The 16814-nt window shown below is 45.2% G+C and overlaps 1 protein-coding gene across 7 annotated transcripts in view; it reads left to right on the top strand.

Moving 5' to 3' along the window:
• PIP5K1C (phosphatidylinositol-4-phosphate 5-kinase type 1 gamma) overlaps nt 1-16814 on the top strand; it is a 633992-nt gene that overhangs the window by 409113 nt on the left and 208065 nt on the right. For all 7 annotated transcript variants that reach the window (XM_073685093.1, XM_073685062.1, XM_073685071.1 and 4 more), the window contains 2 exons: nt 15501-15602; nt 15763-15862. In XM_073685093.1, the coding sequence (XP_073541194.1) occupies nt 15501-15602; nt 15763-15862 (202 nt within the window). The remainder of the gene's footprint in view (nt 1-15500; nt 15603-15762; nt 15863-16814) is intronic.

The raw sequence follows: 16814 nt of genomic DNA, 5'->3' as shown, positions 1-16814 counted from the left end.
CTGAAATGTAACAAAAAGTTAAAGCGGGCAAAAACAAAGACCGCCTGGTGTGAATTAAGTCTCTGGGCGGACTGAAGATACGCTAGATTCTTATAGTCTGTGTAGATGACCCCCTGATAGACTACGCCCTTCAGCAGATATCGCCACTCTTCCGAGGCCATCTTAATGGCAAGTAACTCTCGGTCACCGTTGGAGTAGTTACACTCTGGAGCGAAGAAGGCCTTAGAGAAGAAACCACAGGACACTCGGTGACCCGAGAAAGTCTTTTGAGTGAGTACAGCCGGAGCCCTTAACAATGATGCGTCCACCTCTAGGAAGAACTGTTTGTTCAAATCCGGACGATGCAGAATGGGAGTGGTGGATAAAAAACATTTCAGAGAGCGGAAAGCCTCCTGAGCCTCAGAGGACCAGTTCTTCGGATCGGCTCCTTTTCAGTTCATAGCAGAGATGAGACCGGTAAGAGTGGAGAAGTGAGGAATGAATTGTCGATAATAGTTAGCAAAGCCAAGGAATCTCTGAATTGCTTTGACTCCAAATGGCAGTGGCCATTTAAGGATGGAAGAGACTTTCTCAGGATCCGTCCTGAGTCCGGTATCTGATATAACGTAACCCAAGAAGGGCGGACTGTTCAAAAACGCATTTGTCATACTTGGCGTAGAGTCGATTCTCCCTAAGATGCTGAAGAACTTCCTGAACTGCTTGTCTGTGGGAGGCCACATCCGGGGAAAATACCAAAGTATCGTCCAGACACATAATAACGAAGGAATAAAGCAGGTCTCGGAAGATGTCATTGACGAAGTCTTGAAAAACTTCCGGTGCGTTACTGAGACCGAAGGGCATAATGCCCGTCCCTGGTGTTGAAGGCCGTCTTCCACTTGTCTCTCCGGCGAATGCGGATTAGATTGTAGTCGCCTCTTAAATCTAATTTGGTGAAGATCTTGGCACCCCTTATTCGATCAAACTACTCAAGTATTAGTGGGATAGGGTATTTATTTTTCACCGTGATCTGGTTGAGACCCCGATAGTCTATACAGGGTCGGAGCCATCTGTCTTTCTTCTTTGCGAAGAAAAACCCAGCCCCGGTGGGAGAGAAGGTCTTCTGAATGAACCCCCTGGCCAAATTCTCCTGAATGTATTTTGACATAGCTTGAGTCTCCGCTGGGAACAGAGGATAAATTTGGCCTCTAGGGGGTGTAGATCTGGGAATCAATTCGATAGGGCAGTCATGCGACCTGTGAGGTGGCAAAGTCTCTGCTTCCTTTTTGTCGAATACATCAGCTAAGGATCAATAGGTGGACGGCAAACCGGGCAGCGATGCTGAAGAAGACGGGACCTTAGCCGGACGTACTGGGGCCAGACAATTCTCATGACAGGAATGTCCCCAGCAGAGCACCTCTATAGTCCTCAAGTTCAGTACAGGCTCGTGTTGTCGTAGCCATGGTAAGCCTAAGAGAAAGGCATGAGATTTGGGCAAGGACATAGAAGGCAATCTTCTCAGTATGAAGCATCCCGATACGGACCTCGAGTGGCTCAGTGATCAGACGAACCGTCTCCCGAAGAGTTCTCCTATCGACAGATGTTATTGCCAGAGGGTTTTGGAGTGGACGAACTGGGATTCGGAAGTGATCCACTACAGCATGGAGGATACAATTTCCTGTTGCTCCAGAATTCAAATATGCAGTCTCAGAAATTGGGATTCACTAGTTGTCACGGCCACAGTAAAGGTCAGGGGTAGAGAGGTGTCTTTTCCGTCTAGGGAGACCTCTCCTACCAACCGTAGACGCTGGAATTTTCCGGCCTCAACAGACAGGCGCGATTGAAGTATCCCATGTCTCCACAATACAGGCACTGGCCTTTAGCGTGGCGATCCTTTTGTCGCTGACTGGCGAGGACAAAGCGTTTGATCTGCATGGGTTCAGGTGAGGCCTCGACAGGGGATGGCGGAGGAACAAGCGGCCTTTGGAGGGACGGAGCCAGAAGCCGCGATCCTCTTTCACGTGCCACCTCTCGGAAACGAAGGTCTATACAGATAGCGAGGAAGATCAGGTCCTCGAAGGTATTTATTAGGTCTCGACTGGCTAACTCATCCTTAATGTTTCCTGAAAGCCCCTCCCAGATTGTCGCCACCAAAGCTTCATTATCCTATCCGAGTTCGGATGCCAGAGTGCGGAAGCATACCGCATATTGTCCCACAGATGAATTGAATTGACGTTAACGGAGAAGAGCGGAAGCCGAAGAGGTGGTTCGCCCGGGTTCATCAAATACTTTGCGAAAAGCCTCCAAAAATGCCAGCAAATTGGAGATAATCGGGTCCTCTCTCTCCCATAATGGGTTCAACCACGCCACGGCCTCGCCTCCAAGGTGCGACATAACAAATGCTACCCTTGTTCGGTCCGACGGGAAGTGATGAGGTAGAAATTCAAAATGTAGCTGGCACTGATTGATGAACCCACAGCAGAGCTTCAGATTGCGGTCAAAGTGTGGTGGAGCCGCATGTCGGTGGCCTGAACTTCGAACTAAGCAAACAGACTGAGAAGGTTCCGAGGAAGACACGGCTGCTTGAACATGAGGGGACTCTGGAGAGATGTTTAAGGCCATCCAACTTTGTAGTCAGGGACTGCAGCAGCATCGACAACTTCTCCTGCACACCTTTCTGTCGGTAGAGCTCTTGGTACATAGTCTGATCTGACGGGATCCAGGGTCCAGCGGAGGCCATGGCCTGAGCAAACTGTCACGGACAGTTTGTGGAACCACTGTGCCACGGACCGCGGAGAGCCTGGAGGGACCTGACTAAGTGAGCACCTGAATGTTCATTAGAGCCTCTGATGGTGAGGTTAGACTTGGCTCCTGATGAACTCCCGGTGCCACTCCAGGACAGACCAACGGACGCGCAGCAGCTGGACCCAGTAGGACAGACTAGATGGTGCAGCGGGCTGGGTTTGCATCGGAGTGCAGCATGCTGAGTTTGCACCAGAGTTTGTCAGACCGAGTTTGCACCGGAGTGCAGCAAGCTGGGTTTGAAGTGAGGACTGTTACGCAGCCTTAACAACATAGACTGCAGAACAGGAAGGTTGCTCAGGCACCTCCCCTGTGGGGAGGAAGCAATACATATGTAATGTCCCACAGCCATTGGCTGGGGACGCAATAGCAAGTGCACGGGAGCGCGTGCCCTAAAGACACGGCTCGAAGCCTTGCTGAAAGCAGGCAGAGCATGGGGGAGGAAGTCACGGGTGAGTGACACACCGGAGACACCCCCTGTGAGAGCGGGGATCCGGCGTGGCGCTAACAGATTGTTATGATGAAGCCTGGCATTACAACTGTTAAACTTTACCATTTTTCACAAAAATGGGAGAGACCACGGCAATGCTGACGGCCTATCAAGACAAACTGAGGAAGCCCCTAAGCCAGTAGTTGCTGCCAGGAGAAGGGGGATAGTCATGAGGAGCTGGCCACAGACTAAAGACCATTTGACCAATGGACTTAGAGCGGAGTCAACTACTCTAAGGGATGCTGACTTTTTCCAGCACGAAGCTGCGGTTACGTCGATCATATTGGGTTTTATTAAAGATTTTCTTGATCATCAGTTTAAGGCCACGGCTCCACTATCAGTATTTGGTCAGTATTTGGTCAGTATTTTTTCTCAGGAGTGGGAGCCAAAACCAGTAGTGGATGATAAATGCAGAATTAGTGAACTTGTTTCTATTATACCTTTTCTCTGATTGTTTCTCACCTGGTTTTGGCTCCCACTCCTGAGCAAAAATACTGACCGAATACTGATAGTGGGGCCGTGGCCTAAGGTGCACAAATCTCTCCTTGAAAGTGTTCAGCCTGACGAATCAATGTTTCCGTTCAGTGACAATAAGCATAGGAAGACGTGCGGGCTGGATCTTATGTATAAAAATCTTGTGTATGTAATCAGGTAAAGCAATCATTCCATTACTCTCATTAGTGTCTCAGGGGCCTCAATATTGCCATTGTTCTCCCATTCACTAGTCCCATTATGTGGATGGGGATAGTAGACCCAGTGGAGCCATCATCACAGGGGTTCTCACATGCAGTCCCAGGTTAGGGGCTCAGCCTCAGGAAAATACCTCCAATGCACCGTTGGCTTTTTGGAGAGTGTTTCCCGAGGGCCGAGCTCAATTCTGGTGTGTGGCTTGGGGTATTTAGGGCACTGACGAGGGAATGGGGGGGTTACTGCCGGCTGGAGCTGGATACTCGTGTTGCTGTCGTGGTATCCATCATCTGGAGGAGCATAGCCTGTGACTGCAGACTATACTAATGGGAGATACAAAAGCTGTGGGCCAACTAAAAGTTGGGAGACTGTGGGAATCGCCTGGTATGGGGGCAGTGAAACTATCGATCCTGGATTCAGATATTGTGGACTGGGGGCATCCATTGTGGCCATCTACCCGGAGTTGCTGTAAGACCGTGGACTGAAGAAATAAAACTAATTGCATCTTTAACCTGCCTAGGTGATCAATACAATCCAGAAACTCAGATCTTCACAGGTGTAGTTTCCAATATGGGATCATTTGTGTGTGGGGGGGGGGGGGGTTTCAACTGCTTAGACACATCAGGGGCTCTAGAAACGCGACATGTCTTTCGCTATTTATTCCAGCCAATTTTTCGCTCGAAAAGTCAAATGGCATTCTTTCTGTTCTGAGCCCAAATGCGGCCACTGATTAACTGCAGGGTTCACGTGGCATAACCGTGCCACATGTACCCTGGCAGACTGGCTTCCAGCAGCGGTGGAACAGCATCAGAGCTGGAGGGGAGTATCTGTTAATTTTTTTTTCACAAGGTGATTTCATAATTTAATAAGTGGTCCAGTTATTGGACAACACCTTTAACTAACTATATAAAGCATTGGTTTTGGTGTTTATGACTTGTCCCATCAACTGTTCCAAAACTTCTTCCAGGAAAAAGGGAACGACTTTCAAGATATATCAAGTGCAGCTGTTTGCGTATAGTCTTATTAGATCTCCACCCTCCACAGTCAGTATGTTTATAAGCAGTAATAGTGACCTAGACTTTAGGGGAGTTTGCTCTCTGGACATGATGTTTTAATAAATACTTTTATTTCCATAAAAATTTGAACTGTACTATTAGATTTTTAGAGCTGTTCAGTTGTTCCTCTGTTGATTTGGCAAAAAATGTATAAATAAATTGGGTTTTGTAATTCCCCTTGTCAGTCCTTACGCACGCTTTTGACAAAGAGAATGCCAACACCCATTTGTCAATTTTATTTATAAATATAAAGGGATATAACAGAAGAATGGCAGATTACAGTTTTCTAAAAATAAAAAAAAAATGTTTTCTATGTGCATTGCAAGTATTTACTAACATCTATAATATAACGCTACAAGTGTCCCTCTGTCTGAAGCCTCTATAGACTGCGCATGCACGACGCGCAGTCTGGGTCCAGACAGAAGAATGCAAGGAGCTGTTACAGGTAAGAGGAGTGTATGGCACCGGGGATCGCGGTATGCATAGACACTGAACGCATACCGCGATCTCCGGCGCCATACTTACATACTTACCTGACCGGGAGGAGCGTTGCCGCGGGGCTGGAGTAAAGGCATTGGAGTCGGCGCATGCGCATAGCGCTATCCTGCACCATTTTTCTGAAGACACATTTGCAGTGTGTCTTCAGCAAAATGGCGCCGGACAGCGCGGTGCTCTGGCGCCGCACTCCTCCCCCGGCGTCCGGCAGAACAGGACGCAGCTGCGCTGGAGTACAGGGAAGAAAGGTGAGTATAAGTGTTTATTTTTTGTATGTGTGCAGTGTGAAAGGGATGAGGGGCAGCATGCATACCAGGATTGGTGGATGAGGGGGCCACACATACCAGGATTGGGGGATGAGGGGGCCACACATACAGGATTGGGGGATGAGGGGTGCCACACATACCAGGATTGGGGGAAGAGGGGTACCATACAAACCAGGATTGGTGGATAAGGGGGCCACACATACCAGGATTTGGGGATGAGGGGGCCACACATACCAGGATTGGGGGATGGGGGATGAGGGGTGCCACACATACCAGGATTGGGGGAAGAGGAGTACCAGACATACCAGGATTGAGGGATGAGGGGTTCCATACATACCAGGATTGAGGGGTGAGGGGACCATGCATACCAGGATTAAGGGGTGAGGGGACCATGCATACCAGGATTGGGGGGTGAGGGGACCATGCATACCAGGATTGGGGAGTGAGGGGACCATGCATACCAGGATTGGGGGGGTGAGGGGACCATGCATTCCAGGATTGGGAGGTGAGGGGGGCCATGCATACCAGGATTGGAGATGATGGGTGCCATGCATATCAGGATTTGGGGGTGAGGGGTGCCATGCATACCAGCATTGGGGATGAGGAGTACCATGCATACCAGGATGAGGGATGAGGTGCCATGCATACCAGGATGAGGGATGAGGTGCCATGCATACCAGGAAGAGGGATGGGGTGCCATGCATACCAGGAAGAGGGATGGGGTGCCATGCATACCAGGATGAGGGGTACCATACATACCAGGATAGGGATGGGGTACCATGCATACCAGGATTGGGTATGAGGGAGCCATGCATACCAGGATGAGTGGCGCCATGCATGCCAGGATTGGGGATGAGGGATGCCATGCATACCAGGATTGGGGATGAGGGGTGCCATGCATTCCAGGATTGGGGGTGAAGGGTGCCATGCATACAGGATTGGTGGTGAGGGGTGCCATGCATACCAGGATTGCGGGTGAGGGATGCCATGCATACCAGGATAGGGATAAGGCATGCCATGCATACCAGGATAGGGATGAGGGCAGCACATAATAGGATGGAGGAACAGGATTGGGAGACCATATACCAAGAAAAATGCTCGCCACCCGGGCGTAGAAAGGGCTCAATAGCTAGTACTTATATATTAGAAGAGCAAACAGATCTTCTCTCCGATTATGGTCCATACCCCAACCAGCAGAACATGCATTCCATATTTATGAAAAAAGTGTGGTTCAGCAACGGTCAGGCATGTTTTTACCTCTAAGCTTTGTGCTTGCTACATTGAAAGCATTCTGTACACATTTTTCCTGGAAGACTGCCGATAAACCTTTGTATAGGGGACAGTTTGGTAGTCCAATTTTCACGTGTCCAGTCCTTTGTTCTCTAAGAAGAAAAGTGGCCCTAGTGCAATCTTGCTACCTTTTTCCTACTGAAATAGTTGTATTACTATACTAAGGGTTTGTCCTATCTGATCGATTGTTATTCATGTGCCCTCAAACTTGTTGCTCGCTGAAAAGTGTAGCTCTCACTCTGGAGGGGCACTTTAATGGTTTACAATAATGTAAAGCATAAGTGGAAATGTGTAGATGCTAGTTTCCTACAGATAACAGATAATCGCTGTTGGCTAAATCTGTGGACCCACCACAATAGCCTTGCGAGGAGCTGTGACACAAACCCTTAAGAAGTGAAGTAGTCTTCTCCTTCGAGTAGCGCCCGCTTAACTGATATCCGGAAAGAACAAGGGACCATATACACAGCAGACTGTTAGCATTACCCACAAAGAATACTTACACTTGTTAAGGTATCATGTAGTGAAATATAGGGCCTCAAAATATTCTTTACTAGAGTTCTTGAGTTTTGGGCTCTGAAAAGGTGATTTTTCTACCTGAACCCAAATTACAAGCCTCCAAAACATATGTATATGTTTTCTATCTCCTCAACATGGAAATATGAATTATATACTGTAGTTTTCCTCTTTGTTCGTCCTTAATCCAGTTAACTCTTAATCTCAAAGTTTCCTTGTTGTTTTCAAGTTTTCATTTTGTTCATTCACTTTCTCTGTCCTCCTTCATCTGTTATTTGCATGCCTGGTATAAATGGATGTTCCTAACCTTGTCGGGCATATCATTTTTATGTCCATGTTTAGATATTCTTATATATCACAACATAACAGAGATGCACACGTGATATAGGATTATATTGGCTCACCTTTACACCTGACATACTAGATTTATTCACCTATTTATACTGCTTGTATAACTTCCAGTTCACAGCATGATACAGGTGTGAAGAACCAGGGTCTTCCATGGGCGTAACATTACTCGGACAACACATGGTGATGGTAAAACAGCGTGGCAATACTTTATTGAACCATCAAGCGGACAATAAACACACAGAACAGTCCCAGCAAATACCCAAAATGGTACAACTTTACACAGTCTCGCCCTTCCTTCTCCGCCCGCCTGGGTTAGAACAGCTGCAACTTTGGAGACTTCCAGAGCCGACTACCTCAACCAGTGGCCCCCCGCTTCTGGCTTGCCCCCACAGAGAGAAGGTAGGGGCAAGATTAGGAAGCTAGCAGTCCATCGATGTACAAGGCCAGGAGACCCGAGGGTCCCAACCTGGCCTCTCCGAGAGTTTCCATGGAGCCAGATGACCGGTGGTTCCCAATCTGGCTTCTCCAAATGTCTCTGTGGGTTGCAGACGACCGGTGGATCCCTCCTGGTAACCCCAAACAACTTATCCATGGGGCCAGATGACTTCTTTGTCGCAACCCTGTTCTCCCCGTAATGTATCCATGGTGTTTCTCATGTTTAATAGAGCAGATCCGTATCTTTCCAGTCAGGGCCTATACCCTTAGGCCGCAATCATATAGAATTCAAATCTGTCTCTTTGGGTAATGCCATGCAATCTATCTAGTGTCCTGAAGGATGTCTCTCATTCTCCTTGTAAAGTCTTTCTCCAATCTCTGTTTCAAGTCTCACCGCTACAGAAGCACATGTCCTTTTTAAGTACACATCCAGAGGTCAAGGGTCATTAGTCACATGTAAGAGGTAAAGGTGCAGGGCATTACTCACATGGCTCAGCTATCAGTGTTTTAGCTAATCAGTTTACATAGTTGGTATCACAGGGGCTATTGTAAATAAACTTTCAGCTGACTTAGTATAATATGTAATGTGGAGAGACGACTCTGGTAGGCACAGGTTCACACAGGGATGCAGTTCGTTGGTGCAAACAAACAGGCGGTTTATTCCATGTTCATAAACCAGTCAGGGTAACAAATGATAACAGCCTCTATCTGTCTTAAAAGGTATAACAGAAACTAAACTCAAAGTAACAAGTCCATACAGCACGGCCTTGGCCGTTTAAATGAAGTGCTTTTCTCTGCCTTCAGCAAGGTCTGAGCAGCACCTGCAAGCCTGCTCACCTTGCACAACACAGAGACTGAGACAGGTGCAGCTGTCTTAAATTAGGCCTTCCAAGACCTGGACTGGAGGTAAGTGAGCATCTGTTCCCCCCAGCTCTTTCAGCTGCTCGTAAAACCCGGCCCTATAATCCGGGCACTATATGTGTTTGAGTCTGCTTTCCAAGTCCTATATCACCAATGCTTGGCACCTTGGGCACACATACCTCCAGTCCACGACCTGTCCGGCTGCAACCATACATACCCCCCCCTCTGCTCAAAGCCGGGGGGCTTGGCACCTTCTGCCACTATACAATAGACCCTTGATAGGGAATCAGCATTCCCATGTTGTTTCCCAGGCCTATGCTGTACCTGGAAACTAAAATCTTGTAGGGCTAGGAATCACCTAGTTACTCGGGCATTGTTCCCCTTCTTTTCTCGCATTCACCTCAGTGGGGCATGGTCCGACTCTAACCTGAATCTTCTACCTAACAGGTAATACCTCAGAGTGTCCAACGCCCACTTGATGGCTAAACATTCTTTTTCCACTATGGAGTAGTTCTCCTACGTAGACAGTTTCCAACTGAGGTACATTATAGGGTGTTCATCTCTATTAATCTCCTGGGACAAGACTACTCCCAGCCCGACATCCGATGCATCTGTCTGGACCACAAACTCTTTGGAGAAGTTGGGTGCCACCCATTCTGGCTGTTTACAGAGGGCCAGTTTTAATTCCTGGAAGGCCACTTCAGCTTCTGGGAACCACTTGGCCATAGCCGACTTCGTCCCTTTCAGAAGATCTGTCAGCAGGGCTGCTATCAGGGCAAACTTAGGGTCAAATCTTCGATAGTAGCCCACGATGCCTCGAAATGCCCTGACCTGCTTCTTCTAGAGGGGCTGTGGCCAGTTCAGGATCGCCTCGACCTTATTTATTTGTGGTTTTATTTCCCCTCTACCAACCACGTAGCCCAGATACTTGATTTCCTCCATCCCCATGGCACATTTCTTCAGGTTGATGATAAAGCCCGCCTTCCTTAGGGCGTCAAGTATGGTTTGAACTTTGCCAAGATGACTTTCCCAGTCCTGGCTGAATATAACTATGTCATCTAGGTAGGCCGCTGCATACTTTTTGTGGGGTGCTAAGATCCGGTCCATGGCTCTCTGGAAGGTGGCCGGAGCTCCCTGCAACCCAAATGGCATCCTGAGGTATTGATAACATCCGTCTGGCATCAAGAAGGCCGTCTTCTCCTTGACCTGTTTGGACAGGGGAATTTGCCAATATCCTTTGGTGAGGTCCAGGGTGGTGATGTACCGAGCAGGTCTTAGCCTTTCGATAAGCTCATCTACCCTAGGCATTGGGTAGGCGTCGAATTTAGAGACCTCGTTCAGCTTCCTATAGTCATTGCAAAACCCCTATTCTCCATCTGGTTTCGGCACTAAGATTGTAATGTATACTAAGGTATAACAGAAACTTGGCCTTGGCCGTTTAAATGAAGTGCTTTTCTCTGCCTTCAGCAAGGTCTGAGCAGCACCTGCAAGCCTGCTCACCTTGCACAACAAACAGACAGACTGAGACAGGCGCAGCTATCTTAAATTAGGCCTTCCAAGACCTGGACTGGAGGTAAGTGAGCAGCTGTTTCCCCCCAGCTCTTTCAGCTGCTCGTAAAATCCGACCCTATAATGCGGACCCATTAAATGCCTCTCAGCACTATATGTGCTGGAGCCTACTTTCTAAGTCCTACATCATCAAGGCATGGCACCTTGGTCACACATACCTCCAGTCTACGACCTGTCCAGCTGCAACCTTACAGTAATTAGTATCGTAACAAACAACATTGTTCACCTAACCAAGAGGAGACCGCAATTAGGATTAGACAAATACTGGTCTGACCTTTAGAAATACACAAACATATGCAAGTCAATTTAAACAAAATAGTGTATTTCTCTTGGATTAACAAATCTAATCATCTGGCTTATTAAGATTATAAACTGTATCGTCACAACAGGTATTTTCACCGCTCTCATCAGTCCCCAGTGGGGCTTACAAATGAAACTTACTATTTCAGATACAGGACAATCTTGCAATATTTAACTTTACCTTATATGTCACTAGTCATGGTCTCTGCTTTATCATGAGATAAATATCATGAGATATATCATAACATGATATAGTCATGGCCGAAAGTGTTAGCACCCTTGAAACTGTTCAAGAAAATGAAATTTTTTTTCATAAAAAATTACACATGTTTATTTCCTTTGTGTGTATTTGAAAAACACAAAAAAGAGGAAAAAGGGCAAACTGGACATAATTTCACACAAAACCCCAAGAATGGGCCGGACAAAATTGTTGGCACCCTCAACTTAATATATGTTTGCACACCTTTTGGAATAAATAACTGCAATCAATCGCTTCTTATAATCATCAACAAGTTTGTTACACCTCTCAACTGAAATTTTGGACCACTCTTCTTTTGCAATCTGCCCTAGGTCTCTCATATTTTAAGGGTGCCATCTCCCAACAGCAATTTTAAGATCTCTACACAGGCGTTCAATGGGATCTAGAACTGTACTCATTACTGGCCACTTAAGAGCTCTCCAGCACTTTGTTTCCACCGTTTTCTGGGTGCCTATTGAAGTATGTTTGGGGTCATTATCCTGCTGGAATACCCATGACCTAGGACGCAAACCCAGCTTTCTGACACTGGGCACTACATTGAGACCCAAAATCATTTGATAATCTTCAGATTTCATGATGGCTTGCACAAAGTCAAGGCTCCCGGTGCCAGAGGCAGCAAAACAACCCTAAAAAATCTTTGAACCTCCATCATATTTGACTTTAGGTACTGTTTTCTTTTCTTTGTAGGCCTCATTCTGTTTTCAGTAAACAGTAGAATGATGTGCTTTACCAAAAAGCTTGGTCTTTTCTGTCTACAAGATGCTTTCCCAGAAGTTTTTTGGTTTACTCACATACATTTTGGCAAATTGCAATCTTGCATTTTTATGTCTCTGTGTCAGCAGTGTAGTGTTCCTCAGTATCCTGCAATAGCGGTTCTTTTCATTCAAATATCGATGGACAGTTCGCGTTGACATTGATGCGCCCTGAGCCTGCAGGACAGCTTGAATTTCTTTGGAACTTGTTTGGGGCTACTTATCCATCATCCTGATATTCCGGCGTTGCAACTTTTCATCAATTTTTTTTTGCCGTCCATGTCCAGGGAGATTAGCTTCATAGCCATGAGTTGTAAACTTCTTGATTTATGGTAACCTTGAGATTGTTGATATTGTTCAACAATTTTGGTTTTCAAGTCCTCAAACAGTTGTCTTCTCCTCTCTTTGTTCTCCATGCTTAGTGTGGCACACACAGACACACGGTGCAAAGGTTGAGTCAACTTCTCCCCTTTTTTATCTTGCTTCAGGTGTGATTTTAATATTCCTCACACCTGTTACTTACCACAGGTGACTTTGAACGAGCATCACATGCTTGAAACAAAGTTGTTTACCCACAATTTTGGAAAGGTGCCAACAATTTTGTCTGGCCCATTTTTGGGGTTTTGTGTTAAATTATGGCCAATTCTCCTTTTTTTCTCAATTTTTTTTGGTGTTGGTGTTCCCTTGTATGGTACAATACATACAAGGGAAATAAACGTGTATAACAGAAGAAGTGTAGTTGCAATTATTTTCTGGGAGAAATACTTAATTTTCTGGAAAAACGTCAAGGGGACAAAGACTTTTGCCCATGACTGTATATATGTATGTACGGGTGTATATAATATATTATTGCAGCTAGTTTTGTAAAGGTTGGGTATATAGTGTTGTACTTATTATTAAGTAGGTTTGGTATATAGTATTCTGTCTAGTATTGCATAGATTGGGTATATATTATTGCGGCAAGTATAGTGTAGAACTATAGAATATAGTGTTGTGCCAAGAATGTTGTAGGTTGGGTGTATAGGGTTGCACCTAGTATGTGTAGGTCAGGTGTATAGTGTTGCGCCTAATAAAAATAAGGTTTTGTATATATTATTGTGCCTAATATTGTGTAGGTTGGGTATCTAGTATTGCACCTAGTGTTGCACAGGTTGGGTATGTAGTATTGCGCCTAGAGTTGTGTAGGTTGGATACATAGTATTGCAACTATTGTTATGTAGGTTGGGTATATAGTGTTGCGCCTGCATATATGAGACAGGGCAAAGAAACACTTAATCACATTGAGATATGAGAAATTTGGAGGTCAAGTAAACACTTTAAACTCTTCTCACCTGTCTCATGTTCCTATTAAAAGGGGCTATTAGAGAATACTTTTTCTATGAAGCTTTTGCCTGTAATAAGGAATTATCAGCGTTTCTGTAGTAAATGATCGTTAGTAAGTGGGTTGTTCTATGACAGAATCCCTTTAATACGACACATATGGACTGGCTAATTGAACTGCAGGGATTTTTTAGGGAGAGACCACCTGATGTGACTGGCTATATGACAAATTGTGCAGTCATTTTAGGTCACGTTGGCTGGAGTTTCAGACACATACAGCCCGCTGCAGTGTATGGTCTCACCCTTACAGCAAATATATTCTGCTGTGTGCATTGTACTATTTGACAAACTTATATTTTTATTTTATTGTATACCAAACTATGTATACTTGATACTAGTGTACATTCACTGTATGGAGATATAGTGGGGAAATTAAGTATTTGATACATTGCCGATTTTGCAAGTTTTCTGACCTACAAAGAATGGAGAGGGCTAAAATTTTTATCGTACACTTCAACTGTGAGAGACAGAATCTTAAAAAAAAATCCAGAAAATCACATTGTATGATTTTTATGTAATTAATTTGCATTTTATTGCATGAAATAAATATTTGATAAAATAGGAAAGCAGAACTTAATATTTGGTACAGAAACCTTTGTTTGCAATTACAGAGGTCAGATGTTTCCCGTAGTCCTTGACCCAGTTTACACACACTGGAGCAGGAATTTTTGCACACTCCTCCATACAGATCTTCTCGAGATCTTTCATGTTTCGGGGCTGTTGCTGGGCAACATTCAGTTTCAGCTCCCTCCAAAGATTTTCTATTGAGTTCAGGTTTAGAGACTGGCTAGGACACTCCAATACCTTGAAATGCTTCTTACAGAGCCACTCCTTAGTTGCCCTGGCTGTGTGTTTCGGGTCATTGTCATGTTGGAAGACCCAGACACAAGGTATCTTTAATGCTCTTACTGAGGGAAGGAGGTTGTTGGCCAAAATCTTGCAATACTTGGCCCATCCATCCTCCCTTCAATACGGTGCAGTCGCCCCGTGGCCTTTGCAGAAAAGCACCCGCAAATAATGATATTTTGCCCACCATGCTTCACGGTTAGAACGGTGTTCTTGGCGCTGTACTCATCCTTTTTCTTCCTCCAAACACAGCAAGTGGAGTGGATTCCAAAAGTCCTATTTTGGTCTCATCTGACCACATGACCTTCTCCCATGCCTCCTCGGGATCATCCAGATGGTCATTGGCGAATGTCTAATGAACCTGGACATGTACTGGCGTAAGCAGGGGGATCTTGCGTGCCCTGCAGGATTTTAATTCATGACGGCATAGATTGTTATTAACGGTAATATTTGAGACTGTGGTCCCAGTTCTCTTCTGGTCATTGACCAGGACCTCCTGTGTAGTTCTAGATTGATTCTTGACCTTTCTCAGAATCCTCCTTACCCCACGAGATGAAATCTTTCATGGAGCCCCAGACCAGGGAAGATTGACAGTCATCTTGTGTTTCTTCCATTTTCCAATAATTGTGCCAACAGTTGTTGCCTTCTCTCCAAGCTGCTTGCCTATTATCCTGTAGCCCATCTCAGCCTTGTGCAGGTCTACAATTGTATCCCTGGTGTCCTTGGAAAGCTCTTTGGTCTTGGCCATAGTGGAGAGGTTGGAGTGCGATTGATTATGTGGAAAGGTGTCTTTTATATAGGTAGCGAGTTCAAACAGGTGCAATTAATACAGGTAATGAGTGCAGGGTAGGAGAGCTTCCTTCAGAAAAACTAGCAGGTCTGTGAGCCAGAATTCTTGCTGGTTGGTAGGTGATCAAATATTTCATGCAATAAAATGCAATTTAATTATTTAAAAATCATACAATGTGATTTTCTGGTTTTTATCTTTAGATCCTGTCTCCTGCGATTAAAATTACAGACCTCTCCATTCTTTGTAGGTGGGAAAACTTGCAAAATTGTCAGTGTATCAAATAGTTATTTTCCCCACTGTATTATTACCTGCAAACACTGGTACTCTCAGTTCCACATTGAGTATAAGTGAAGTTATGTGTTTTATTCTTTGTTTCTGTCTAGGACCTATGAGGAGACACGAACAGAAGATGTTCGGCAGGTTATAGTTGAGATGGAGCCCAGACAATGCGATACTGTGATTCAACCGGAAGAGGAAAAGCACGGGTAAGAAATGACCAAAAATAAAGGCATTAGTTCCAAAAATAGCCTAAAAATGATCTTCTAGAGGACTGATCCCCTCAGAAAAAAACAAACAGACTGTATACCCAAGGTACGATTTTTTTTCCGCAGTGATCAATTCATTGCAGCCTTTTCCCTTTTACAGTGAGGCATCAGGCTGTTCTGAGAGGACTTGTCTACTTGAAGAAACAGGCAGCCAGCGATCTGAGGAAGACAATGAGGTGCCCGTGACGGACATCTATTTTGTAAGTTCTTTACAGGCTTCTGAAATAATTCTTTAGATGAAATAATAAAGTGGCCTTATATCTAGACATTTAGGGTAAGGTCAGACTGAACAGCACTGACAGAACAGCAATGTGGACGAAAATAGTGGCATCATCATTAATTGGTAGGTGGGCATGTCATTTTGCTGGAAAACCTTTGTGTTATCAGCAAAACCATATAGCCCCTTGTGACACTTTCTTTGGTGAAGCAGCTGTTCTCATGCACCCATTTACCATGCAATATAAAATGCACATCATTGCCTTTTTCGCTTCCATTGTGACCATGTCATTGCTGTCTTCTCTGCTTTTGAAGTAATAACTTGGTTTTTAGAAGAATAATTAATTATGGACTCAGATTAACCGGCAACTGCCTCTGGATTTAAAATAGAAAACGACCAGCCAAAATGAGACAAGAGCTATCCCCTTACCATCCATTTTTTTGGGGGGATCCAGACTAAAGAGTTTGGATATAATCTTTATATCCAGCTCACTATGCGAATTGCAATACAAGGAATATCAGCCTTGGTTAATGTTTTTGAAAAAGTTGTCCACTATCTTGGCAACTTTTTTTTTTTTTTAAAGAAGTAGTCCCCATTGTGAAATGTATATAAAAAAATATCTACTCTCCTCCTGCACCAGTGCCGCTTTATTGATGTCTGCGCTGGGGTTCACCCGGCAATCAGCAACCGCTATTGGGCTTCTGTGCTCTCATTTCTTCTGCTTGCCCAACATTTATCTGAGGTGAAAGCGCGGGAGCCCAAGTGCGGCCACTGATTAACTGCAGGGTTCACGTGGTATAACCGTGCCACATGTACCCTGGCAGACTGGCCTCCAACATCGATGGAACAGTATCTGAGCTGGAGGGGTGTATCTGTTAATTTTGTTTTACAAGGCAATTTCAGAATTTCACAAGTGGTCCAGTTATTGGACAATA

This window comes from Phyllobates terribilis, unplaced genomic scaffold, assembly GCF_046119375.1.
Source record: "Phyllobates terribilis strain yellow unplaced genomic scaffold, ASM4611937v1 Scaffold_1__5_contigs__length_1240528914, whole genome shotgun sequence".
NCBI lineage: Eukaryota > Metazoa > Chordata > Amphibia > Anura > Dendrobatidae > Phyllobates > Phyllobates terribilis.
The sequence above is the reverse complement of the archived record's forward strand: the minus strand, read 5'-3'. Positions and strand labels throughout refer to the sequence as shown.